At 38.1% G+C, this 27582-nt stretch overlaps 1 protein-coding gene across 9 annotated transcripts in view; it reads left to right on the forward strand.

Moving 5' to 3' along the window:
* Positions 1-759: 759 nt before the first annotated feature.
* WDR19 (WD repeat domain 19) overlaps positions 760-27582 on the forward strand; it is an 84029-nt gene continuing 57206 nt past the window's right edge. For 3 of the 9 annotated variants that reach the window (XR_012331964.1, XM_073805165.1, XM_019928333.3), the window contains exons 1-13: positions 761-865; positions 3188-3279; positions 3567-3632; positions 6773-6898; positions 11435-11550; positions 15200-15315; positions 18828-18908; positions 20078-20190; positions 20463-20636; positions 25504-25574; positions 26035-26207; positions 26291-26405; positions 27272-27378. Coding sequence is in view for 7 of the 9 variants with exons in the window: in XM_073805165.1 (XP_073661266.1) it covers positions 860-865; positions 3188-3279; positions 3567-3632; positions 6773-6898; positions 11435-11550; positions 15200-15315; positions 18828-18908; positions 20078-20190; positions 20463-20636; positions 25504-25574; positions 26035-26207; positions 26291-26405; positions 27272-27378 (1356 nt within the window). In the remaining 2 variants the exon portion in view is untranslated. Of the gene's footprint in view, positions 866-3187; positions 3280-3566; positions 3633-6425; positions 6517-6772; positions 6899-11434; positions 11551-15199; positions 15316-16308; positions 16381-18827; positions 18909-20077; positions 20191-20462; positions 20637-25503; positions 25575-26034; positions 26208-26290; positions 26406-27271; positions 27379-27582 lie in introns of those variants that run through there. The other 6 variants (XR_012331965.1, XM_019928324.3, XM_019928326.3 and 3 more) reach the window with 6 other exon arrangements.

Genomic DNA, 27582 nt, shown 5'->3' on the forward strand with positions numbered 1-27582 from the left:
GACAATTTCTGAATTTCTACTTCTCTAACCTTTTTCTCCTTCACTCAGTCACCTATTAAAAACATCTCCCGGGGCTTCCCTGATGGCGCAGTGGTTGAGAGTCCGCCTGCCAATGCAGGGGACACGGGTTCGTGCCCCGGTCCGGGAGGATCCCACATGCCGCGGAGCGGCTGGGCCCGTGAGCCATGGCCGCTGAGCCTGCGCGTCCGGAGCCTGTGCTCTGCAACGGGAGAGGCCACAACAGTGAGAGGCCCGCGTACCGCAAAAAAAAAAAAAAAAATCTCCGTTTAAACGTGCAGGTCTTGCACCCAAATTTAAACATCTGAAGATACAAATATATCCCCAGCAGAAATCAGTCTTCAATTTTAACATCCCTTGAATAGCTTCAGAGTGATCTCTTTGCGTGGATTGCTTAAGAGTATTGCCCCATGAACCAACTCCCCCCTCCTTTTATCCACACTCAGTTCCTTTCTTTTCTTGAAATTCTCAGCGCCCTCCTCTGGCTACTATTGACTTCTTAGCAGCCGGGGCCGAAATTTACGCAGGCGCTTTCCAACGTCTCATAGAGTCAGCCTCCCCTGGGTCGCATCCAATCAGGGCCCAGCCAGAAAGCAAGGGCGCTGCAAACCCTCGCGAGGTTCAACTTCTCTGGGCCTTGCTTCGCGGGCTTCACGTGATCTCAGTCCGCACCTCCCGCTCTTCTTCGCGGAGGTCGCCGCTAGGCACTGTTTTCAGCTGGCGCTCGCTGATTGGCCATTGCTCGCGCGGTCTCCTGGGAGACGGGAACGCGGTAGCCTTCTTGAAGGAGACTGCGTGCGCCTGCGCACTTGCCAGATCGCGCGGCTGCTCGAGCTTTGAGATGAAGGTAAATAACTTACGAACCCCGGGGGAGCGGGAAGAAGCCCGCCAAGAGTCGCTTTGAGGATAGGAGCTTGTGATCTCCTTTCGTCCTCCCGAGTGCGTGAGAAGTGGGGATGGGAGCGCAGGGGCGAAGTTGAAGGAACAAGGGAATAGGAAGGAAAATTGAAGAGGAGAAGGCGGGGAGGGAGGCCTCTCATTTCTGGGACCGCGGCTGGGGTTCGTGCTTTGCGGGAAGAGGGAACCCCGCCACGGCTGGAAACGAGCAGACTGGATCTGAAGAGAACCCAAACTTCGCACGGTAGAAAGAACGAGTTGTGTGAAAGCGCTTGGAGGGTCGCGGTGAAGTTGACTCGTTCGGGTGTCAGGAGCTGCCTCATTTATTGCAGCTAAACACCTGGCAAGCCGCGCGACTGCTCAGCGCCTTAAAACGAGTGAAAAGCCTGCGAAAAAATAATCCCAAATTGTATTGCCTGTGACTGGTGCAATTTACAGATCACCTGGTGGCGATGTACATTATTCACGGGGAAATCTGCACACGCAGGTCTCAAGCTCTAGAGCGTCATCCTCTGCACGCACGGTTTCTAGGCTTGGGCTTCTCGTGATCCCCATTGCCGGGTCACTGGCTACAGATCATTCACCCTTCGCTTTACCGAGCAATATCCCCTTACACACCCCGGCCCTGATCCGGCAAAGAAATGGAAAGCTTAATTTTTATAAGTTCTGGTGGCTATTAATGTGGAGATTGCAGTTGACAGACTGGTAATCTTAACTCATTTCTAAAGCTCTTCACGACTTATGAAGTACCAGAAGTAAGGAGATATTATTATTCCTGGTTTACAGTTGAGAATTCTGTGTTTGAGGCAATTTAATCGACCTGCTTTAAGCCCTACAGCTAATAAATAAAAAGCCAAATATAAACGTTGGTATTCTGGTTGTGAAGCTAGCACCTTTTCTGGTCCATTGTATGTGTATGGAGTGTCTGTAAACCTCCTTTGAAGAAAAATAGTTTATAAGGTCACAGCCAGAGGAGGTCTACCATGAAGCTGGTAAAATTCAAGTTTAGGGACCCCTCACTTCCATGCAGGGGTTCCAGGGCAATGTGGTCATAAAATTGCAAAAGTAAGATGCTTTTATACTCTTTTTTTCTTTAAGGGTGTCTTCATGCTTCACAAAACTTGGATGCACCTGTGATTTTAGCGCACCTGTTTTCAGTACAGGTGGATTTAATCTTTAACATAGTAAATGCCTGTGATTGCTGTTCAATTTTGACCATTTGAAGAGTTTTGTGTTGCTATTCAGACTGTCAAGCCACCTGCAGTAGTCTCTAAACTTCACATGCCTAGATATAGGCATCATTGTTTAACCTGTAATTTAACCTAATGTTAAAATCTACATTTATTCATCCCAAACTCTTAAGTTCCTAGATGTTCTAGATCAGCACTGTTTTGATATAAATATAATGTGAGCCAATGTAATTTAACAATCTTAGTAGCCAAATTAAAATGTTTTTAAAGAAACAGGTAAGATTACTTTTCATAATATATTTTATTCTACCCAGTATATCCAAAATATTATCATTTCAACATGTAATCAGTATGAAAATTATCAGTGAAGATAGTTTGCATTCTCTCCTTTATAGTCTTTGAAACCCCATGTGTAGTTTATATTTACAGCACATCTAAATTTGGACTGCCCACATTTCAAGTCCTCAATAAAATTCCAAGTCCACATGTGGTTTGTGGCTTCCATACTGGATACACAGTTCTTTATTGTCTAAGTGAAAAGAATGATTTTTCAGTTGAAAAAGTGTCCACCCAATAGCCAAATTAAACACTTAATGATAAAGTAAATGTAACTGATGGGGAAAGGAAAATAATAATTTTGAAGAAAATATAGACATTTTGTATTTCTATCAGAGTTAATATTTTTAATAGCAATTTTGTTAAATTTAATCTCCCCAAATCTATGCTATTAATAATTAGCTAAGTTCAAGTTTAAATTATTTAAATTTTTAATAGCTATAAAACACTAAAGCCATACATTTTTATAAAATTAATATTCGAAGACATTCAAAAGCAAAAACGTTATATAGTAAATGCTCCCATATGTATTGAGGTCCATACTTTACCGATCAGATTGTGATTATTTGGTTGGTTGGTTGATTGGTCATTTTGTTTGTTACATTGTTGACTTCTTTTGGGTAAGCTCTAGCATAAGCCTTCACCATCCTGAATCCTACTGTTTTCATTATCATGTTTTGACATCTTTTCTGACCAATGCTTAATTGTATGTTTTGAAAATACAGAAATTGTATTGTGTTTTTTAGCGTGTTTTCTCACTGCTAGAAAAGACTTGGCTTGGCACACCAATAAAGTTTACCTGGCAGAAAACATCAGGAAACTACCTTGCAGTAACAGGGTAAGAAATCAGTGAATGTTGGTAAATCGTCCTGACTCCAAATGGTTGTATGCCCACCTAACTACACTATCTGTTCAGTAGAAATTCTTGGGTGATGACTGAATGGTGGGAAAAGTAATATATTTCCATTAACATCACAATTCATAGAACCTTTTCCCTGGTAATAACTTTTTACATATAAATTATGAAACTATCGTGAGAAAATAAAATCAGTTGGGTGTATAAAAAAACTCTTTAGAGAAATAAGAAACACTTAAATCGTATCTTTGTGTTCTGATTGCTTTTAGAGCTGATCATATTGTGAAAATCTTTGATCGCCATGGTCAAAAAAGAAGTGAAATCAACTTATCTGGGTAAGTACAGTGGTAGATCAAAAACTTTTTCAAGCTTTGTGGCCTAAAAAATAAAAAAACACTGTCTTAAAACTATAATCAAATAGAATTTTATAACTTATATCTAATGTGTATCTCCTCTTTTGCCTTCTCCATTTGCAAAGAGATTTGGTTTTTTATACCATAAACAGTTAATGAAATATGTATATGTATAGCATATGAATTAGAATTTAACGTTTATAAACACTCATACATTCACAGATAAGCTGTAAGACAGAATTATAAATGAGTCCATGTGAAATAATTCTTATTTAATTATAAACAAGCTTTAGTGTGTGTATATGCAGATAAGATAAGCCCATATGGCTGTAGTATTTCCTCTCTAACAGTTACTTTCTGCATACTTCTTAAAGGACAAAGGCCTTATTTTATCTATTTTAAGGAAGTCATTCTAGATTACAGTAAGCATAACATAAGCATTTTTAATGATTCAGTGTTATCATTCCCTGTAGTAGTTATTTTACTGATAGTCTTAGTGGTTATTATGATGTGTAGAGTCCCTCACCTAAATGGTCTTATGCTGCCAGCCTTTTTAAATACACATCTGCTTTCTGCTTTTATCACCACCATCTTTGCAAATCAGGTTGCTTTACTTCTCTCCCATCCACCTAATGCCACCATTTTGGCATTTCCCATTGCTCTCTTTTTTTTATTATTATTAATTTTTATTGGAGTATAGTTGCTTTACAATGTTGTTAGTTTCTGCTGTACAGCAAAGTGAATCGGCTATACGTATACATATAGCCCCTCTTTTTTGGATTTCCTTCCCATTTAGGTCACCACAGAGCATTGAGTAGAGTTCCCTGTACTATACAGTAGGGTCTCATTAGTTATCTATTTTATACATAGTAGTGTATATATATATGCCAATCCTAACCTCCCAATTCATCCCACCCCTGCTGCCCTTGGTATCCATATGTTTGTTCTCTACATCTTGTGTTTCTATTTCTGCTTTGCAAATAAGTTCACTGTATCATTTTTCTAGATTCCACATATAAGCGATATTAAATGATATTTGTTTCTCTCTGACTTACTCTGTATGACAGTCTTTAGGTCCACCCTCTTCTCTTCAAATGGCACAATTTCATTCCTTTTTATAGCTGAGTAATATTCCATTGTATATATGTAGCACATCTTTAACCATTCCTCTGTTGATGGACATTTAGGTGCTTCCATGTCCTGGCTATTGTAACTAGTGCTGCAGTGAACATTGGGGTGCATGTATCTTTTGAATTATGGTTTTCTCCTGGTATATGCCCAGGAGTGGGATTGCTGGGTCATATGGTAGTTCTATTTTTAGTTTTTTAGGGAACCTCCATACTGTTCTCCATAGTGACTGTATCAGTTTACATTTCCACCAACAGTGTAGGAGGGTTCCCTTTTCTCCACACCCTCTCCAGCATTTGTTGTTTTTAGATTTTCTGATGATGCCCATTCTAACCGGTGTGAGGTGATACCTCATTGTAGTTTTGATTTGCATTTCTCTAATAATTAGTGATGTTGAGCGTCTTTTCATGTGTTTGTTGGCCATCTGTATCTCACTGCTCTCTTAATTGTTGCTTCTGGTTTCTCTATTCTAGGAAACAGAGGGCAAGCTAGTTATAATTATGTCTAAAAGTAAGAAGCACTTAGTAAAAGAACTTCTTTGAGTAAATTGTATGAGCTTTATTGCATAATCTCTGTGACATCTATTTTGGTTACACAATGGCCTTATTTTTTTACTTATGAATTCTTTTTTGTTGTTGTTGTCGCTTTTGCGGTACGCGGGCCTCTCACTGTTGTGGCCTCTCCCGTTGCGGAGCACAGGCTCCGGGTGCGCAGGCTCAGCAGCCATGGCTCACGGGCCCAGCCGCTCCGCGGCATGTGGGATCTTCCCGGACCAGGGCACGAATCCGTGTCCCCTGCATCGGCAGGCGGACTCTCAACCACTGTGCCACCAGGGAAGCCCACTTATGAATTCTTTTGCTGTATTCATCATAGTTGAATTAGACTGACAAAAGATCTCCACATAAATAAAATGCCATTATATATTGTCTTTACTTGGCAGATGATTTTATCAACAATTTGAAAGCCTTCCTCTTCCACACTCTCAAAATCCTGAAAATATTATAGAAAATTGAGATCCCAAAACATATTTTATTTATTTTTAATTTTTTAAATTTTTGGCCACACAGTGTGGCATGTGGGATCTTAGTTCCCTGACCAGGGATCGAATCCATGCCCCCTACATTGGGAGCATGGAGTCTTAACCACTGGACCACCAGGGAAGTCCCCCAGAACATATTTTAACAGTTCGAAGAATAAAATAACTTAAGTAATGCCCAGCTGTCTTAAATGTAAAGCTGAGTATGGCTTAGCCAATACCCAAGAACAGAGGGTCTCCAAATGAAATATAGCATCAGAGAAGGAAGGAAAGGTTAATCTTCAAGGAAGTTCTTAAATTATAATAGACATTTGGAGTAATTTTAAACAGTAAGAAACATGTTAAATAGAGCATTTCCTATTTATAACTATTTTGTTATCTTAATTGAATCACTCATTCTATTAAGATATGAAATAAAAATAAACTTTCTTACTATTTCAGAATTCAAGTCTTTCTTGTTGTTTGCAGTCGTACGTCTACCCAGCCTTGATCTGTTCAATACACAGTTTATCTAGATATAACATCACTTCTTATCAGTACCTACTTTTTCCCTCTGTAAATCTGAAATAACCTTTCGAAAGTTGATCATACAAATTTTCTCTTGATTCCAGGTGTGATTCCTTTCCAGAGGTGCTTGATGAGTTTGTTTTACCAAAGGGCCAGGCTCTTTATAGGTGTTGAGAAAATCTGCTAACTTATTAGGTATAATTATATTTAATATAGTATATGAAAATGATATTTAAAATGTTTCTATTCCCTCAACAACGATATAATTGGTGTTAGTTTTATCTAGGCACTGAATGGTGAGTTATATTTCTCACTTTAGAAAGTTTATGACGTATTCAAAAATAGATTGAATGGTCTTGTTATAGACAAAAATCACAAATAGTTGAGTGTTTAAATTTCTTTCCCTACTTAAAAAAAATGCATAGTGATGTTTTGCTCTCTTTTTAAAAAGTAACTGTGTTGCTATGGATTGGGATAAGGATGGAGATATCCTAGCAGTGATTGCTGAGAAATCCAGTTGCATTTATCTGTGGGATGCCAACACAAACAAAACCAGCCAGTTAGACAGTGGCATGAGGTAAGGATAGTTTTTTTTATATTTTAAATCTTCACTTAGAAATATCATTATTTGCAGATTTGATGCTACAAATACTACTTTCATTATAAAGATGCATTGATGAGTTATTTTCTTATAAAGGAAAAAGTTCATTTCTTTTTTAATTGTTATATATAATCCTATTAATTTTGTTCAGTTAATTAGAATAGAGTTGTTATGATTATAAAATATGACTTCTTAAAAAGTTGCTTTCAATGGAACAGACTAAAATGTCCAAAGAAGAGAGAAAACGTATATGGGAAAATCTGGAGATGGGATTGGCTGCAGGCATGGCTGGATCTAGGGGTTCTAATGATGTAGTCAAGACTGTCTCCATCTCTCGGCTCTTCCTTTCTCTGTATTGACTTCTTCTAAGTCAGACTCTCTCTTTTAAATTTTATTGAAGTGTAGTTGATTTATAATGTGTTAATTTCTGCTGTACAGCAAACTGATTAAGTTAAACATATATATATTCTTCTTCATATTCTTTTCCAATATGGTTTATCACAAGATATTGAATATAGTTTCCTGTGCTATACAATAGGACCTTGTTGTTTATCCATCCTATATATGTAAGTCAGACTCTTGATGGCTACTGGCAGGTATCAGCTTATACCATTCTTCACAGCAAGTTATGCCAGAGGAAAGAACATACCCCTATCACATTACTAGTGTCCACTCATTTCTTCAGAAGGTCTCTGAATAGGGTAGGCAGGGCCATGGGGTTGATAATCCTACCCAGTGAAGAGTGGAGTGAGGGTGGGGAAGTTCACAAGTGGGAAAAATCCTGGGCAGACAGAATAAATTGCAGGTCTCTGCAATTTATTGGAATGGAAACCATTCCAATGGAAACCATTTTGCCATATGGAAAAGAAAAACGTATCGGTATTTACAACTAAAACTGCAATTTTGACCTTGGATAAGTTGCTTAACCTCTCTTTAATCCTCAATTTCTTCATATATGTAAAGAGTGTATAGTAATAATAATCTGCTTCATGGCATCATGTGGCCTGCAGGTGGGCAGGAAGAGATCACACACATACCATAAGGTTAGATTATACTTTTCCAGCTTACATGCCAAGGAATAACAGAGCAGGACCAAACATCACCTTAGCGCAGGTTCTCTTGACCCTCCAAAGTGACGCACGAGACATGCATCCACAGGCAATAGTGTCTGACCAACATCAAGTCTTGCTAGGTCTGAGAACCTTCATTTCTTGCTCTGTCCTTTAACACTTCGGTACATCACTTTTCAGAAGGATTTTACACACCCTGTGTGCTTTCATTCAAGAGGATGTTTATAAACATCAAGTACTGCTTCTTGAACCAAATTGAGCATCAGTGAGGCCACATCCTGACCCAGAGAAAAATGCATAATTAATCCCAGGTGTTTCGAATTGGCAGCTCTGCCTCCCACTGTCTTATCTTCCCCCACTTCCATTTTCTCACATCATCTCAGGATTGTTGTGATAGTTAATTGTATGCAGTGGCCAGGCACCAAAATAAGAACTGAGGGAACAGTAGATGTTATTGTAATTATCAATAAGGTAAAATTAAGGGTGTTTTACTGTTGCTATTAATATTTAATGTCTAAAGGCCTTTGGCTATAGAAAGGTATACCTACTACTATTTGTTTTTTTGTTAATGATCAATCTAATACATCACGATAGTTAACAATTCTGAATATCAAGTTTGCAAAATTTTCTTAAATATTTTGCAAACTTAAGTTTCCTTTAAACAATTAAAATTTCATTTACAAATTTAATCTGATTAGATTCTTCTGCGCACTTCAAACACAAATAATTCACAAAGCATCAAATATAATTATTACAAAACTTGCTGCAATGCCACTTAACTATCTTGAATTATTATGTTAGCACAATGGGTTGAATTTATTTCATCATTTTTACTAAATGTATTTTTTATACCTTTTTAAGATTATAGTGGTACTTACCCTGATCCTACCTAGGCCGACAGCAGTAATCATTTAGTTTTTTACCTGGGATACAGCAATCTTTTCAGAGAAACTCTGAATACAACGTCTGGTTCATAAACCAATTGATTCTTGGTTGGATCATGGGACATGGTTGCTTCTCCCAAGGCCATTCACACCTGAGTACTAGTCACCCTACTCAGCTTCTTTTCTAATTGACCTTCAACTGTCATATCAGCCAGAATTTTACAAACCTATGCCTTTCACATAGGTTGCCTTTTTTTGTAGCCAGGTGCATTTTCCTAAAATAATATATTCATTACATTTTTCTTGGCCAGAAATATGTGTTATTATTATATGTTGGCCTCATCGGTTAGCATAATTGGAAACATGTATGCCTTGGGATCTTACTGTACTTTGTAGGACCTTTTAGACGTCTTATCTCCTAAGAGAGGAAGATAAAGCCCATTCAGTTAACTCTTCTTTTGATGACATTTGATTACTTGATCTTCTTGGAATACACTATTTAACCCTCTTTCTAGTTGGTTGTTCTGTGACTGTTAGTACTGATCAACTATTGACTGGACTAATATTGTTACACTACTCTTACTATATGTGACCGCAGTTGCTAATCCGACCTTGTTCTTGTCATATAGTTCCTCTTTTCTCTGGTACTATTTAGCTCACTCCAATTTTTTAAATTCATGTTTTCTGAGCAGCAGACTCCAAAATGGGATTAAATGTGTAAGGTGTTTATCACAGGAAATATCTATGAGGGAACAGAGAGGGAGAAGAAGTTAGAAGAGCCGTCAGACCCTTGTAAAGGAGAGAGGGAAGAAAGAAAGGGGGGGTAGAAACATCTGGGACCGCAGCACAGTTCTGAAAAGTTCAGCTAGGCCCAGTCTGAGCCAAGGTTACCATCAAAGGAGTCCTGTGCCTCCCAGGAATGGGCCTCAGCAGGACCCTTGCCATGCGCAATCATTGTCTGGGAGCAGCCCATGGGAAGGTGTGGTCCCAGCATGTTGAGGTGATGGATTCCAATGCCTAGCAGCTGGGGGCCTTGGTCGGTTATACTTTCTATAGTTGGAGATCTGAGAGGCATATTCTCAGGGCTGCTGTACCTACTTAAACTGAGAGACAAATGCATATTTATCTTTTATAAAGTATGTACTTAATATCTTTTATAAAATATACTGTATACTTAATATATTCAATAATTGTAAATATATACTCAATTGAAGAAAGCTAGCAGCCCAGTATATTAATACTTCTTGTTAAAATTAATTTTTAGCTAAACATTTTATTACATTCACTTATTATTACAACTAACTTTTCCTATGCTTTAAGTGAATTTTTGTCTTCCAAGTATCATTAGGTTTTATGGCCTTTCACAAACTTAACTTGTTTCAATTAAATATGTAATTTTTAATGCTCAAATTCCTCTAATTTAGCCAGAGGAGTCCCCTTTAAGCTGACTCTTTTGTCCTTTTATTACTGCCCTCAACATTCTTGAGAGCTGTGTTGCTTTCTGAAAACAGTAGCTTGATCTATCAGTGACTGTCAAAGTTTAGCTGCATCAGAATCACCTGGAGAGCTTATGAGACCACAGACAGCTGCGCACCACCCCCAGTTTATCATGCAGTAGGACAGGGGTGGGATCTGGGAACTAGCATTTCTGAAGTTCCCAGGTGATGATGCTGGTCCTGGGATTGTATTTTCATAACCACTTTTCTAGATCCATTGTGATTTCTTTCCTCAATATATAAATGAGCTACTCTCCAAGGAGTCTTGATTCCCTTTAGTAGAGGATTGTATAAAAGTTCAACCTGGGCTTCCCTGGTGGCGCAGTGGTTGAGAATCCGCCTGCCGATGCAGGGGACACGGGTTCGTGCCCCAGTTCGGGAAGATCCCACATGCCGCGGAGCGGCTGGGCCCATGAGTCATGGCCGCTGAGCCTGCGCATCCGGAGCCTGTGCTCCGCAATGGGAGAGGCCACAACAGTGAGAGGCCCGCATACCGCAAAAAAAAAAAAAAAAAAAAAAAAAAGTTCAACCTATGGATCCTAGAATGCACAGTAAGAACTGGTGGTAGGCAAACGTGCCTTCTACCTCCTTCTGAGCTACTCTTAGCAGAGCTGGAAAATGTATGTCCTTTTTCATGAATCATGAATTCCCAATGATTTTTCCAATTTAGTATATCGTATAGTTGGACCCTACTTTTTTTTAAAGCATAAGATGTTATCATCCATGAAGATTTTTACCACAATTAGAGTTACAACTATCATTAGTAGACAAATTAATAAGTAACTCATCATGAGTCATCTGATGAAATTTGAGATTCCATCATGACTGAATTGAAGCCTATATTCATCATACATTTGTATTTTAAGTCTCACTCACCTAAGACCATTTTATAGTGTCTCAGAATGTCTTTAGCACTTCTTCATAGTCCTAAAGCATTAAGTTGTAATTTTGTACTTCAGCTTCTACGTAGATGTTAAAACTATTCATGAAGTACTTTTTAAAAGGACTACTTAGGGGGTTATAATTGTGAATTGTTTAGTAATTTGTATCTTAATGTTACAGGGATCAATTGTCTTTCCTTCTTTGGTCAAAATTTGGAAGTTTCCTGGCTGTTGGAACTGTTAAAGGAAATTTGCTCATTTATAATCGTCAGACATCTCGAAAGATTCCTGTCCTTGGTAGGTTGTAGCTGGAAACACTGCTAAATATTTGAGATGCTTTACATAAATGGAAATTTTACCACCTCAGATTTCCCTGATATTGCTAGAGAAATTTTGTAGTTTAAAATGAAGACTTCCCTGGTTAAGCCATACATCTATCTAATCTAGAAGATCCATCTTCACTACCTACTAAGAATTTCCCAGGCTATGTAACAGGTTGCCCTAGGGTGAGCCTGTGCCTTTGGACACCAGTACATTAATAGCATGGCTTCTATCTGTCCCTTTCTCACCCACATTGTGCCTCTGGCATGGAATAGCTCAGATGCATATCAACACATTAGTAGATGGGCTAAAACATTTGGTGGCTTCTTGGACAGAGTATCCAGATTCCTAATTCCGACCCCTCACTCTCTCCAAACACCAGTTTAATCTAGGAGTTGACTTCGAGTTATATTTCCCTCAGGGTATATGACTGGATGATATGCGTGTTTAATCCTTTGACCTTCTTGGTTCAGTGTCTGATTCCCCCAGCCTCTGGTCACCTAGCATCTGCCCTGGGACTCCCCAGGAGGAAACAGTATGGATTCTTTTCAATTATTGTAACATCATGCTGGTGAATGGTGAAACAGTGGGCTTAATTACATACAGGTGGCCAGTATAACGTACCACTAATGAAAGAATCAAATCCTGGAGATAATAGTGCCCACAGAATACTTGAGAAAGTGCCTTTCAATTAAGGACACTTGTTCATTTCAAATTATTTTCACATATATGTATATCTTTCATAGGAATATTTTTAGTGCTGTAGCTAAACAGTTATGTCATTGATCCATCTGAAAAATTAAACTAAAAACTTTTGAGTTACAAAGCTCTGCTTTCACCATATAAATTAATTTGTTTGACTTAAATAGGCATTTTCTATATCCCACTTCATTTACAGGTATATTCTACCAGTTAACTTATAAGCCCTAGAAATTTTGACACTTGAGGTATAAGAAAATAATTTGTCAAAGCATGATTATTTTGTGTCAGTAACTGTCATATATACATGATTTTATGTGATCTTTGTATTTAATATGAATATTGATTCTATTCTCAGCTAATTTAATTCACTGTGTAAAATGGAAAAGATTCAGGCTAATTATATATTTTAGGTCCTTTAGCTGCCTCTTTCAGAGTTAGTTGTGATTTGTGGCTTTGCTTTTTTTCCTTTGAAATAATTTACTTTCCTAAAACTAAGGCATTTCACTTCCAATAGCAGCTGCACGAATGCATGGTTTTTACAGTAGCTAATGTCTGTTACCTTGTTTCGTCATGCTCTGATTTATTTCCTTGAATTAGACTAGATATAGGCAGTTCTCACTTTGCATGCTTCTAACATGCATGAATTTCAGTGTTCACAGTATACCTAATATTGCCAGTCTCCCAGTAACATGATTTACATTTCAGTGGCCATAGTATGGTAGCTGTAAGTTAATACTAATTAAGTGAGTCAATACGTGTAAAGTGCCCAGAACAATGTTAAGTAAGCACACAAAACATGTTAACTGTTATCAGTGAGGTTAAGGTTAACCTGAATTCTGAGCACTAGAAGAAAAGGAGAGATTTTCTTCTCCCTTTCTTGAGTATAGAAAGAAGTTTGTCTTTGGCATCTTTCCACCTCTCTTTATGTACTCCTTTTTTCCCTTCTAACACCCATTACTTCCGACACTCAGTTCCAGTGTACCACTTAAGCCACTTAATCTATGATCAGCAAAATCTCCTATATCCCAGTCTCTTCTCTGAATGTTCCCTTCACTTTTGTGCTCTGGTCTTCTGATTTGAAATACTACCTCTATAGTCCCACATTTATCTCTTCCAAACTCTAGACTCATACATGCAGCTGCTTACTCAACATCTCCAATGAGATTTCTAGTAAACACTTCAAATTTAATACCACCAAAACCAATAGTTTTCCCTCTCATTGATGGCATTTCATCCTTTTAGATATTTAAGCCTAACCTTACCATCATCCTTGACCCTTATCTTTCTCCTACGTTCCATACCTAATTTGCCAGAAAATCTAGTAGGATCTATCTCCAAATATCTCCAGAATCAAGACTGTTCTCATCACCTCTACTGCTGCCACCATGGTGTGGGGCTCAGACATCTTTGACCTGAATTTCTGGAATATCTTAACTGGTCTCCCTGCTTCAGATCTTGCCCTGCTATAGAATATCCTCAGCCCAGAGGCCACGGTGAGCCTTCTGCTCGGAACTCTCCAGTGGCTCTCCATGTCACCCAGGGTCAAAGTCCTCACTATGGCCAGCCAAGCCCTCTGTGACCTGGCCCTTGGCGACTCTCTGACTTCATCTCTTACCCATCTTCCGGGACTTCACAGCTATACTCTCCTCCTACCTGAGCCTCTAACACACTCTGGCACACTCTGGCCTCAGGGTCTACTCACTTAACGACTATTTATTTAGAGCCTGCCTTCTGCATACATACTGTATTAAGTTCTGTATGGGGTACATGAATAAAATAAACATGATCTCTGTCTCAATAACAGCTAAAATAGCTAACATTTATATGGCATTTCCTATATGCCTGGCACTCTTCTAAGTGCTTTAACTCGTTTGATCCTCAACCCCTATGAAAGAGCTCCTACTGTTATCCCCAATTTTTGGATGATGTGACTAAGGAATAGAAAGGTTAAGTCACTTACCCATGGTTTTGCAGTAAGTGGTGGAGCCACTTATTCAAAATAGGCAGTTTGCCTCCAGAATCTGTATACTTAATTAACCTTGGGGCTCTTGAGTATTTATCTATCCCAGGACCTTCAACAAATGCCCTCAGTGTCAAGCATGCAATTTCCACTCCAAAATGTGGTTTTTGCACTGTCTGGATTGCTCAATAAAAAAACATCCTGATACTTAGTGGCTCTAATATCCCTCACTAGCTAAATGAGTCAATTCTTTTTTTTTTTTTTTTTTTTTTGCGGTACGTGGGCCTCTCACTGTTGTGGCTTCTCCCATTGCAGAGCACAGGCTCAGCGGCCATGGCTCATGGGCCCAGCCGCTCTGCAGCATGTGGGATCTGCCCAGACCAGGGCATGAACCCGTGTCCCCTGCGTCAGCAGGCGGACTCTCAACCACTGTGCCACCTAAATGAGTCAATTCTTAACACAAGTCTCACTAAGGTGCATTCATATTTGTACCTCAGTGTTAATCATGAATCATTGTATGTCCTTTAGTTATCTATGAAGGGTCAAAACTGATGTTGAATCTGCTTATGCTAAGGGTCTCCCACACTGTGAAGCTGAATATAGTAGAGATAGCTTCAGTGCTTTGAGATTTAAGCACATTTTGTGCTTAAGACATTAATGTGATAGGTTTGGTTATATGGTAAACAAACTTGTCAAGGGGTGGAATGTCTTTTTTATGTTAGGACCTATGCTCATATGCACATAAAAAATTGGAAAACATGATTGCCCTCATATGCCTTTATCTTGATTTACAACTTGGTAATAAACTGTTTTAAATAAGGTTGCTTAGACACTAACTGCTTTGATGAGATTTTAAATTTCTTGTCTGTTTAATTTCCATAGTATATTACCTAAACTTTCAGATTAACATCATGGATATCTAAAATTTTTTTTGAGAAATCAATATGTACATCTCTTTTTCAGGAAAGCATACTAAGAGAATCACATGTGGATGTTGGAATGCAGAAAACATGCTTGCTTTAGGTGGTGAAGATAAAATGATTACAGTTAGTAATCAAGAAGGTGATACAATAAGACAGGTAATACAGTAACATCTCTTTGGTCTGCTATATTCAAATTTTCTTCCAAAACAAAGTTTGTCTATCAAACAGATCTATAAAATTTTAAAATCTCTATGTGAGATATGTATACAATAACTTCACATTCTAAACATCAAATTTTTTTAATGTATTAGGACATTTTTCTTTAATATGAATACTTTATCCAAATATCCTCCTTTGTACATTTCCCATTGGCTAGTTATTAGCATGGATTATCGGCTCTGTGGTTATAGTCAAACAGTATATTTGTGAAATAACTCTTATTTTATATATGTATTTTATGGCGTAAATGTTAACAACTGAACTCAGAGTCAGGTAATGTAACCAACTGCCTGATTCTAAAGCCCACTCCTTTAGCTGATATGTTAAATTGCTTCCAAACTAATTCTAATTAAATTTAATTTTAGGATTAGATTTTACTGATGTTCAAATTTCCCAAGATTGATTAGATCTTCAGAGGCTCCTCTCAAGGGAATTTGTATTACCCATAGCTATAGAAGCTCACCAGTGGCAAAATTTCACTTTGGATGACTTGGCTTATGATTTATTACTTCTAGAGCAATATTGACGTGCTTTGAATACCTGCTAGTTACATGGCACTGTGCTATGTACTATAGAAGAAATATGAAATATGACTACAGAAGAAATAAGAAATATGGCCCTATATTAACTATCTATTGCTACATAATAAATTACTCCCAAAACTTAGCAGTTTAAAACAAAAAACATTGCTTTGCAGTTTTTGTGGATGAGGAATCCAGCTGCAGCTAAGCTGGGTGCTTCTGCCTCAGGGGTCTCTCATGAGGCTGCAATCATTTTATCAGTCTGAACTGCAGTCTTATCTGAAGGCCTGACTGGGGACCACAACAAAGCAGCTGGCAAGAGAGTGAGAATAGTCATTCAAGACTTAAGCTGCAATCGTTAATAAATAACCTGATCTCAAAATTATTTTTGCTGTATTCTGTTCTCTAGAGGTGAGTCACTAGGCCCAGCCTACACTGAGGGGCCGGGATGGGGATTACACAAAGACATGAACACCAGGAGGTGAGGATCGTTCCAGACCATCTTAGAGGCTGCCCACCATAGGCCCCCTACTCTCAAGAAGAGAAAACTAATCATGATAAAACATATATCATCTTATATGATTATCAAATTGTGTGATATAGCTTACAAGTCCTATAACATTTGTGAGATAGAGGAGATAAATGAAAGTTGGATTGTGAATCTGTAAGAGAAAAGATGATCTAAATCAGTCAGGGTATAGGCTAAACTATTGTAACAACAAGACCCAAAATTACAAGGACTCTAAGAATATGGTAGTTTGGGTGGTTTTTCCTCTTTTTTTTCTCATAAAACAGAGAGGGGTAAGCATGTCATCTATGTATCTCTGCTTCTCAAGGTTGTATAAATTCCCCCTTCCTTCCTTCCCCTCCCTTCCTTCCATCTTATTGTTCTGCCATTTTCTAGGGTGTTTTGCCCTCATGTACATGGTTAAAGCAAACATACCAGCACCTCATTTCAGCCCCAGGCAAGGAAAAAAGAGAAGTGGAGTGCAAGAAATTTGTGAACGACCTAATCTGGAAGATGCAATCATAATTTCCATTCATATCATATGACCAGAACCTAGTTATATGGTCACACCTTGCTGCTGCCAGGGAAGCTGCAAATTTAGTCTACCTAGGTGATCATGTGCCCTGCTAAAACTTGTTTTAATGGGTATTGTAAGACATTTAGCAGTTGCTGTCATTCACTCCAAGCAGAACAGAACAAAGATAAGAGGAAAAACTTATTACAGCTTGTTCATGGCTTATTCCAGACTGGACTGACTGAAGATTTGGACTTTGAGAATTTATAGAAGATAAGTCTGAAGAAGAAAGTTGGTTCTTGTATCTGGAAAGCTTTGAAAGTGAGATAGAAGTAACTCAATCATGTTGAGCAGACCATAGCATGATTACAGTGGTTCTTAAGGAAGGTTAATATGACATTACAATAGAGATGTTAAAATATATATATATATATATATATATATATATATATATATATATATATAGCATTACTGTAAAAAATAGTTTCTAGAAACCTTGTAATTTTGGTCCATCTATGTTGGAGTCCTTTAGAATTAGAATGCTACAGGTCCCCCCTCTTGTATCCATATCACACATCATCAGTAGATATTGGCATTTTTTTTCTTCACTGAATCAAGACCTTAGAATACTTTTCCACACATAACATCCAAGGAAGCCACTACCACTGAGCCATTATAAACATACAAGACAACTATTTCCCATTTTTAATCCCCAAGAAGTATGCTTCCAGAATTTGGCATACTACTTAAGTTATGATGCAGTAAACAAAACATACGTTATAAGTATTGTTTTGTCTGGTATTTTCTCTGCGTTGCTTTGACTTGGCTATTCTGCAGAGCACTCCATTGTAACTTGTGTGGATTTATCTTTATTTATCCTGCTGAGGACTTGTCTTGCTTCCTGAATCTGAAGATTGCTGTCTTTCATCAATCCTGGAAAGTTCTTAGTCATTATCTCTTTGAAATTCACCTCTCGCCCTTTCTATTCTGTCTTTCCAGAGCAACTGTTAGACATATGTTGGATCTTCTTACATCTCTTGATCTCTCTTTCATAGTTTCTTTTTGTCACTCTTTGCAATCTTCAGGATAATTTCCTCAAATCAGTTAACTTATTCTTTCTTCAAATTTGTCTAATCTTCTGTCCATCCCATTGAGTCTTTATTTTAATGGCTCTACTTTTTATTTGTAGAAAGTACTTTGTAGTTCTTTTTAAAATCTGCCTGGACTTTTAAAGAAAGTGTTGTCTTTTCTTATATTTATGAGTCCTTTTATGTTTTTAGCCATTTAAATGTATTTATGATATCTTTCTGATAATTCTGTTCTTTTTAGATCTGGTGACTCTTCCTCTTGATCCATTGTTTGTTTCTGAGTTTTCTCATTTTGAATTGTGAGCTCATCTCCAGCAAGGCTTGACTGTGGAAGTTTTTTGCAGCCTTTGAAGAGGATTTAGATTCGTTTTGGCCAAACACTGCAGGGAGTTTCTAGACCACTCAAAGTATAACTTTGGACCTTAGACCACAATGAGCATAGGAGGGAAAGTCTTTGATTTTAAAAGAATTTTTTCTGACCCAAAGCCCAGCTTGAGCCAAATGGGCTTCCTTATCGTCTCCCTTTACCAGCTGCTGCTCTGGATATCTGCAGCATCAGTTTCTGCACACACTTTGGTTTTCAATTTGATCTTTGCTTATGGTCCCTGGAAATCTCCTAACCTTCTTTCAAGCTTATCTTAGCCATTTAATAAGATATGTGTTCAGTTTCATCCAGAATTTCTAGAAGTTTGTAGCAGTAGGATTTTCAGGCTGTTAGTCCAACCTGTAACAGAAATGAAAGCAAGTTACCTGTTTTAGTAATAGAATGAATTTGAGTTTGGGGTTTATTCATAGTGATAGTATTTTCACCCTTGCAGACACCAGTGAGAGCAGAGCCTAGCAACATGCAGTTTTCCATGATGAAGACTGATGACCGAACCTCCACTGCTGAAAGCACGGTAAGAGTTCTAAATCAAATCCAGGCCCAAATTATTTTGGTAATTTTTTAGGATATTCTGTCTCCTTTTCTAGTATGGTTCAGAATCTATAGTGATAAATAAATTATAGTCCTTCACTTATTAAACCAATGCAGGCCCCAGTTTCTCAGGCCTAAATGTTTTTTCTGCTGCCACCTAATATCACAGCAAGTGAGGACAGTTTCCTGTTACACTGGCTGCTCTTCTTGTTCTTATGGTAGCAACAACAGTGGGGGCACCTTGAAAAGCAAGAGTATTGATTTTTCTCTTTTTTTTAATTTTCACTCTATCAGATGTGGGGACCAGAGCTCTGGAAATTACAGTTTTATTTTTTTAATACCTTAGATTGTTTTCCCTGCCACATTTTAACATTCTGAAATCCAGATGATTTTCACAGTCAACAAGAATATGTTTAATGAAGTAATGTTCCTTTATTTCTCAAGAAGCTATTATTAAAATGATAATAACTCCTAACTGGTAGCGTCTTAGAATCAAGGAAATATATCAAAGTGTTTCTCTTTACATATATATATCCATTACCCTTAATGAGCCCAAATAAGTAATGCACTCTTTTCTCTCCCCAACACAGTTAGACCCTCAACTGAGAATTATAGTTAAGTACCAACTTGTAACAGCGGGATAGTAGTCTAGCCACACTGACCAGTGCCCTGCTGGTGATGGGAAGAGTGATGATATAAAAAGCCGAGCTAGATTATCCACACAGGTGTGGACCTGTAATCCCAGATAGCCCCAAATCAAAATCAGACAGCCTTAGGATAGAAGACTCTCTATACTCTGGATATGAATTCAGTTTCAATGGAACTATGTCAGACCTACCTTCCTTTACTGCACAGGACTCATATTAGAGGTACAGAGAATTGTAAAAGGTTATTCCATCGAGCTATTTTAGTGTACTTCCAAGGGTGTATTGCATATATGTGAAGCCAAGGATCCTTTCCAGACTGTATATTAGTAAAATGTTACAAATGTTTTGAGTTAGTCACATTGTTACCTTACTAATTATAACATTTAACATGCTAAATTTGGCTCATTGTTTTTCTAAATTAGGTTTATGCTCTTTGGATTTGCTTATTAGTCTTTTCATGAAGTGCTGAGTAATTCATTTCATAATCTCTTTTCTTTTCTGGCAGATAAGTGTAGTGGTTGGCAAGAAAACTTTGTTTCTTTTTAATCTGAATGAACCAGACAGCCCAATTGATCTGGAGTTTCAGCAGCGCTATGGCAACATTGTCTGCTATAGTTGGTATGTACAAAAGCTCATTACAGAAGGATACCCCTGTGTTTTCCCTTACTAATTATATTTAATTTTTGTCTGTAGCATTTTCACTTCTCTATGTAATATTTTCTGGATTATAGTCTATGATTTATTATGTGGAACTACCTAGCATATTATCTGACAAATAGGCCCTTGATAAATTATATTCTCTAATTCCTTAGTTTTAAGGTATTTGCTTATTTACTGTATTGCAAATGATAATCTTCCTTTTTACTGTATTATTGCCTTCGTTGCTATAGGTATGGTGATGGCTACATCTTGATTGGTTTTTCACGTGGAATTTTTGTGGTCATTTCCACTCATATTCGAGAGATCGGTCAAGAGATATTTCAGGCTCGTGACCATAAAGATAGTCTAACCAGTATTGCAGTATCACAGACCCTTAACAAAGCTGCTACATGTGGTGATAACTGGTAAGTTATATTCACATATTCCCAGGAAAGCTTATATAAGGAATATTCAAGAGATTCAACAAGACATTGTTAACTAATGTGAATCTGTCAACCATAGTTGCACTGTTAAAATACGTTTGCAATTGAAAATTCCTAACATGCCTTTACCTCTGCCTTTAACACTCGGGGTAATACCTAAAATACTAAATGCATACTAAATACAGAACCTAAAATGGAGTATGCTTGAAAATAATCTTAAAAATAAAATAGGCACTTCTGGGTAACATGGAGTAAGCACACTCCACCCTGTCACTCTCACTGAATACAGCCATAAAACCTGAACAGAATCCATGGAACAGCTATTTAAGGACTCTGAAAAGTAAACAGTAGCAGGCAGATTGGAGAAGAAGGCCGGCGTCTGAAATATCACTGAGCCAGCCGTGAGTCTCCCATTTGTCTTCCGGTCTCTCTCAGCCAGGACTCAAGGCAGCCTGAAGCCTGGACCCTGGATGTAAGCACTGGGCAGAGAGAGAGAACTCTGAGAGAAGCCCTTTAGTTCTGGCTCAAGTTGCAGGAAAGAGAACTCCTAACACTCAGAGAAAGTTGGGGAAATCCCCCAATTTTCTTTTTTTTTTCTTTCTTCTCTCATGCCCCAGCCACCAAGCAGTCTCACCATGGGAGTGACAGAAAGGACCCACAGGCACCTAAAACTCTGATGGAGGGTAACTTCCTCTCCAATTGGAGGAGCTGTGGTCCCGAGAAGGTGGGGCATACCCTTGTTATTTATTTTTCTCTCTGTCCTCTCACTACTTGGCTGCAGGCACAGTTGTAGGAGGTACAAGGCAGAGGAGAGCAACTAGAGCCCCAGATTTCCTGCTGGAAGACCAAAAAGGGGAGCCCTAGGGAACCAGAATATACCAGGGAGGTCCTGGAGAAGGAGAAACTCTGGAAAGCAACCTGTGAAGATATTTATGAACTCCCAGGTTCATCCCTGAGCTGTGTGTGTGTATCACATCCTAAACACATACCAAAGACTTTGACAACTGAAATAAGGGATAGATCATAGCCCATGACCTATACTGGCCAAAGAGTAGGGCATACAGGGACATATCCGAGTACCACTACAAAGGCTTTGGAAGTGGAACTGACATTGAAATCATAACCCACAGAAGGCTGGTTAAAATGTGTGGCCTGAACCCAACTGGGCTGATTGCCTGCTTAAAAAAAGAAAAAAAAAATTAACCTTCTCTGTGGGATTTAAACAAGACAGAGTCTCCTAACATAATATTCAGAATGTCCAGAGTATAACCCCAAATTACTTGACATATGAAGAATCAGGAAAATTTCAACTCACTTGAGAAATGGCAATCAAAAGACACCAATGCCAAGATGATGCACATAGCAGCTATTATAAAAATGCTCCAAGAAGTAAGGGCTAGCATTCTCAAAGCACATGGGAACAGTCTCAGGAAAGAAATAGAGCCTATAAAGAACCAAATGGAAATTCTAGGACTGAAAAAATAATATTAATGCAGTGTATGTAATACCAGCATGGAAATCACAGAGTAAAAGAGTTGGTGAAGTTGAAGGTAGAGCAATAGAAATATCCATTCAGACCCAGAGGAAAAAAAGATTGGAAAAGAGAAAAATGAGCAGAGCCTCAGGGACCTGTGAAACTACCAAAAGTCTAACACTTTTGTCTTAAGAATCTCAGAAATAATGGCCAGAAACTCTCACATTTGGCAAAAGACATAAACCTATATATTATATAAGCTCAGCAAACCCCAAAAGGGTAAATCCAAAGAAATCTAGGCCCAGACACATCATAATCAAACTGCTAAAAGCTAAAGGCAAAGAAAAGATTTTGAAAACAGCCAGAGAACATTTTGAATGACAGCAGATTTCTCACCATAAACCATAGAGGCCAGAAGGAAACTCACAACATTCTTAAAGTGCTGAAAGAAAAGAATTGTTAACGAAACCTCTCTCTATATCCAGTAAAAATATCCATCAGTAATGAAGATGAAATAAAGACATCCTCAGATGAAGGAGAATGAAGAGAATTTACTGCCCGTGGACCTCCTCTAAAAGAATTGCTGAAGGAAGTTCTTCAGATAGAAGAAAACAGATGACAAGGAAATTTGGAACATCAAGAATAAAAGAAAAGCAACAGTAATGGTAAATAGCTGGGTAGGTCTCCAGGCAGGGGAGGCTGTTGGTCACAAGGACTGTTGGTGAAGTCACATAAGGAACTTATATTTGCTTGTGACTGTGGGCTGCTATGTAGGGCATGCATGTGCAGGAAGGACTAGTGTTAGTTTAAGGTCCCTGCAAGCCACGTGGCCAAAGTAGATGCCAAGGCAGCTACATCATGGTGTAGCTTAGCTAAACTCTCAACAGACTTGGACTGTGTTGTAAACCAACCAGACCTAGCAGCCATCTACAGAACACTCCACCCAACAACAACAGAATACACATTTTTTCCAAGCACCCATGGAACATTCACCAAGGTAGACCATATCCTGGACCATGAAACAAACCTCAGCAAATTGAAATTGAAATCATACAAAATGTGTTCTCTAACCATCATGTAATCATGCTTGAAATCAGTAGCAGAAAGACAACAAGAAATTCTCTAAACGCTTGGAAAGTAGACAGCCTACTTCCAAATAACTCTTGGGTCAAAGAGTAAATCTCAAAGCAAATTAAAAAATACATAGAACTTAGTGAAAATGGAAATGCAACATATCAAAATATATGAGAGTCAGCTAAAGCATTTCTGAGAAGAAAATTTATAGTATAAATTCATAAACAGGAAAGAAAAGATTTCAAATCAATTAGCTAAGTTCCTACCTCAAGAAACTAGAAAAAGAAGAGCAAAATAGGCCCAGAGAAGAAGGAAGAAAGTAAGAAAGAGCAGAAATTGAAAATTAAAAAGTAGGAAAAAAATTAATTAAAAAGCTAGAATTTTTGAAAAAATTGATAAATCTCTAGCAAGGATGACAAAAATAGAAGACACAAATCACCAATATCAGGACTGAAATAGAGGTATCACTACAGACCTGAAAACCATTAAAAGGAGAAAGGAATACTACAAACAACTTTATACTCAGAAATTTGACAACTTAGAAGATAGGGAACACAACCCAATCAAAAAATGGGCGGAAGATCTAAATAAACATTTCTCTAAAGAAGACATGCAGATGGCCAAAAAGCACATGAAAAGATGCTCAACATCATTAATTATTAGAGAAATGCAAATCAAAACTATAATGGGGTATCACCTCATACCAGTCAGAATGGCCATCATCAAAAAAATCTACAAGCAATAAATGTTGGAGAGGGTGTGGAGAAAAGGGAACGCTCCTACACTGTTGGTCGAAAAGATACGTGCACCCCAATGTTCATTGCAGCATTATTTACAATGGCCAAGACATGGAAACAACCTAAATGTCCATCGACAGAGGAGTGGATAAAGAAGATGTGGTACATATATACAATAGAATATTACTCAGCCATAAAAAAAGAACAAAATAATGCCATTTGCAGCAATATGGATGGACCTAGAGATTGTCATATTCAGTGAATAAGTCAGACAGACAAATATCATATGATATTGCTTATATGTGGAAACTAAAAAAATGGTGCAAATAAACTTATTTACAAAACAGAAATAGTCACAAATGTAGAAAACAAACCTATGGTTACCGGGGGGGAAGGGAGGGAAGGGATAAATTGGGAGACTGGGATTGACATATACATACTACTATATATAAAATAGATAACTAATAAGGACCTACTGTATAGCACAGGGAACTCGACTCAATATTCTGTAATGACCTATATGGGAAAAGAACCTAAAAAAGAGTGGATATATGTACACACACACACACACACACACACACACACACACACACACACACACACACACACACACACTCTCTCTCTCTCTCTCTCTCTCTCTCTCCCTCTCTCTCTCTCTCTCTCTCTCTCTCTCTCTCTCTCTCTCTCTCTCTCTCTCTCTCTCTCTCTCTCTCTCTACAAGTAAGACCAGGGACATCTGAATAAGATTCATGGGTTTTATCAATGTCAACATGCTGATTATGATATTATACTATAGTTTTTCAAGGTGTTACCATTGGGGAAAAAGGTAAAAGTTACACAGAATCTCTCTGTTACTTCTTACAACCACATGTGGACCTATAATTATATCAAAATTAAAAGTTTAATTAAATGAAAACATTTAATGTTTTAAATGAAAGGAAAAATATATAAGTGGGAAACAGTGGGAGGGAGGAAGGAAGGAGAGGGGAAGGGAGACAGGAAGAAAGAAATGTTGCAACCGTTGGGTCCCGACATCCTGCTACACAGCTTTCATTCGCATTAGCATACTTACTCTTCCCAATAACCCCATGAAGTAACATTATGCCTGCATTTTTCAGAGCTTTCCACCTAGGCCTTGTGATTCCAAATTGAATGCTCTTTCTATTATACGTCACTTCTTTTAGTAGGAAAGAACTCTTGGAGTGGGCGGGGCGGGGGGGAGGACACATTGCAAAGAGAAACCTGTTTCAGCTTGCAGCAATCAATACTGCTCAGGGGAATGTTTTCCTACTCAAACTTTTCTTCAGGATAACTTAAACCTCGTTGTTCCCTGAAGCTGTAGATTAGAGAACTAGGGCACAACCCTACCCCACAACTCAACAAACAAACAAAAATTTAAAGGATAAAATATAATTAAATGTAGAAAATTTAATATTTTCTTACCTTAACCCAGTGGATCCTCCTTCTTTTGAAGAGCACAGACCTGTTCCATAGCTTATAATTGTTTGTGAAGAAAAACAATTTAACTTAGCGGTCATATTTAAAGGACATTTTTTTTTTTCAGCATTAAAATCCATGACTTGGCAGAATTAAAAGACATGTATGCTATAATCAACCTGGATGATGAAAATAAAGGTACTGATTTTTCTGTAGCAGAATGACATTTTATCATTTCGATTACAGAGAGTAATGTGTCACTGTATGGTTTGCATTAATTATAGAAGGAATAAAATTAACACCTTTCACTAGAGTTCCCTAAGATAGCCTCCTTATTTCAGTAATTATGTTGAGTCATACTCCTTGCCTAGAAGCATATAAGTCCACTTTGATTCAAAGATTTCTAGTGCATTTTATCCCAAATCCAGTTGCAAAAACTAAATTCTTACATACCTTCCCTTTGAGCCAGTGTTGAATGAATCAGGGCTCATGTCCATAAGCCAATCCATGATGAATGTCCTAGTCTAAATAAAGACTAAACTATTTTTAAAATTTGAAGATTTTTATGCTTCTGGCAGCTTAAGTGAGGAGAGTTGCTTGTTTGCCTGCAACAGTATCTCTGTTTTTGAATAATCCTTTATTATGTCCATTATTTCAGGGTTGGGCACCTTGTCCTGGACAGATGATGGTCAGTTGCTGGCACTGTCTACCCAGAGGGGATCGCTCCATGTTTTCCTGACCAAGCTCCCTGTCCTCGGGGATGCCTGCAGCACCAGGATTGCATATCTCACCTCCCTCCTTGAAGTCACCATAGCCAACCCTGTTGAAGGAGTATGAAAATGCTGTTACTTTTATTTATTAATAAAATCAAAACAGTTTCAACGGTTAACTACTGTTATTTTTCTCTATTATAGGAGCTACCAGTCACAGTTTCTGTGGATGTGGAACCCAACTTTGTAGCAGTAGGGCTTTATCATCTGGCTGTGGGAATGAATAATCGAGCTTGGTTTTATGTCCTTGGAGAGAACGGCAAGTCTAAATCCAGTTGTTTTCTTATCTAGCATATAATTTGTTTTTATTTGGGAAGCACTGATAGTTTCTTTTAAGACCAAGTCTTTCACTCCTTTTCTTCAGACATCCCTTTCTTAGCTTAAATGGTTTTGCAAATCTTTTAAAAAATTTGCATAATATTTGGAAAGGTTTTATTCTTTACCTTTGTTGTGAAGACACCATGGTATAGCGGGGCAGAGTGTGATCTTTAGAATTGGGCCCTGGGTTCAAATTCCCTTCTGCCCCTTTTAGCTGGGTGCCTGTAGACAAATTCTTTACCCCTCTGAGCCTTGGTTTACTTATCTGGAAAATGAGGATTCTTCTACTTATGAGGAAAATTAAATGACATAAAATGTGTGATCTGCTTTTGCACACGGTCTTTCTTAGGCACTTCTTGGTCTGGTGGGTACTTAGTAAATGTTGATTCCCTCCCCCACTTTATTCTTTGAAAAATGACCATTAGCATCTGAAGGGAGCCTTGCTTTTTCTTCCCCTCCTTCCTCCTCTCCACCCCTTTCCCCACTGGAGGTCAGATATCCCTCAGGAACAGAGCCAACCTGAGAATTATCCTTAGATGTTCTATTAAGCTTATTGTCACTAAGGTTTAATTTTTGGTTGTTTTGCATGTGATTTTATTTTACATTACTTTGTTTCGTGTGAACCACTATGAAATTCCTGAAGGCAAATTTATATGGCAACTAAGATTTTCTTTAGAATGGCTAAAATAAAAATTTTAGGTTCGGAATATTCTTGCAAAGGCACACGTTTAAAACTTATTTGCAAATCATTAATTAGATCATTTTATTTATATTTTAATGTGTTTGGTTTTGTTTTAATTGCTGCAGCTGTTAAAAAATTGAAAGATGTGGAGTATCTGGGGACAGTAGCCAGCGTTTGCCTTCATTCTGACTATGCAGCTGCACTTTTTGAAGGCAAAGTCCAGTTACATTTGGTAAGTATAATTTTGATGTCCTGAGGCCTGCTCAGGTAAGTGATGAACAGCCTAATGTTTTATTATCAAGAACTTTGGTCAAGAAGCGACCATATGCTTTGTGACCACCTAGAGGGGTGGGATAGGGAGGATTGGAGGGAGCACAAGAGGGAGGGGATATGGGGATAAATGTATATGTACAGCTGATTCACTTTGTTATACAGC

This window comes from Tursiops truncatus, chromosome 5, assembly GCF_011762595.2.
Source record: "Tursiops truncatus isolate mTurTru1 chromosome 5, mTurTru1.mat.Y, whole genome shotgun sequence".
Taxonomy (NCBI): Eukaryota; Metazoa; Chordata; class Mammalia; order Artiodactyla; family Delphinidae; genus Tursiops; species Tursiops truncatus.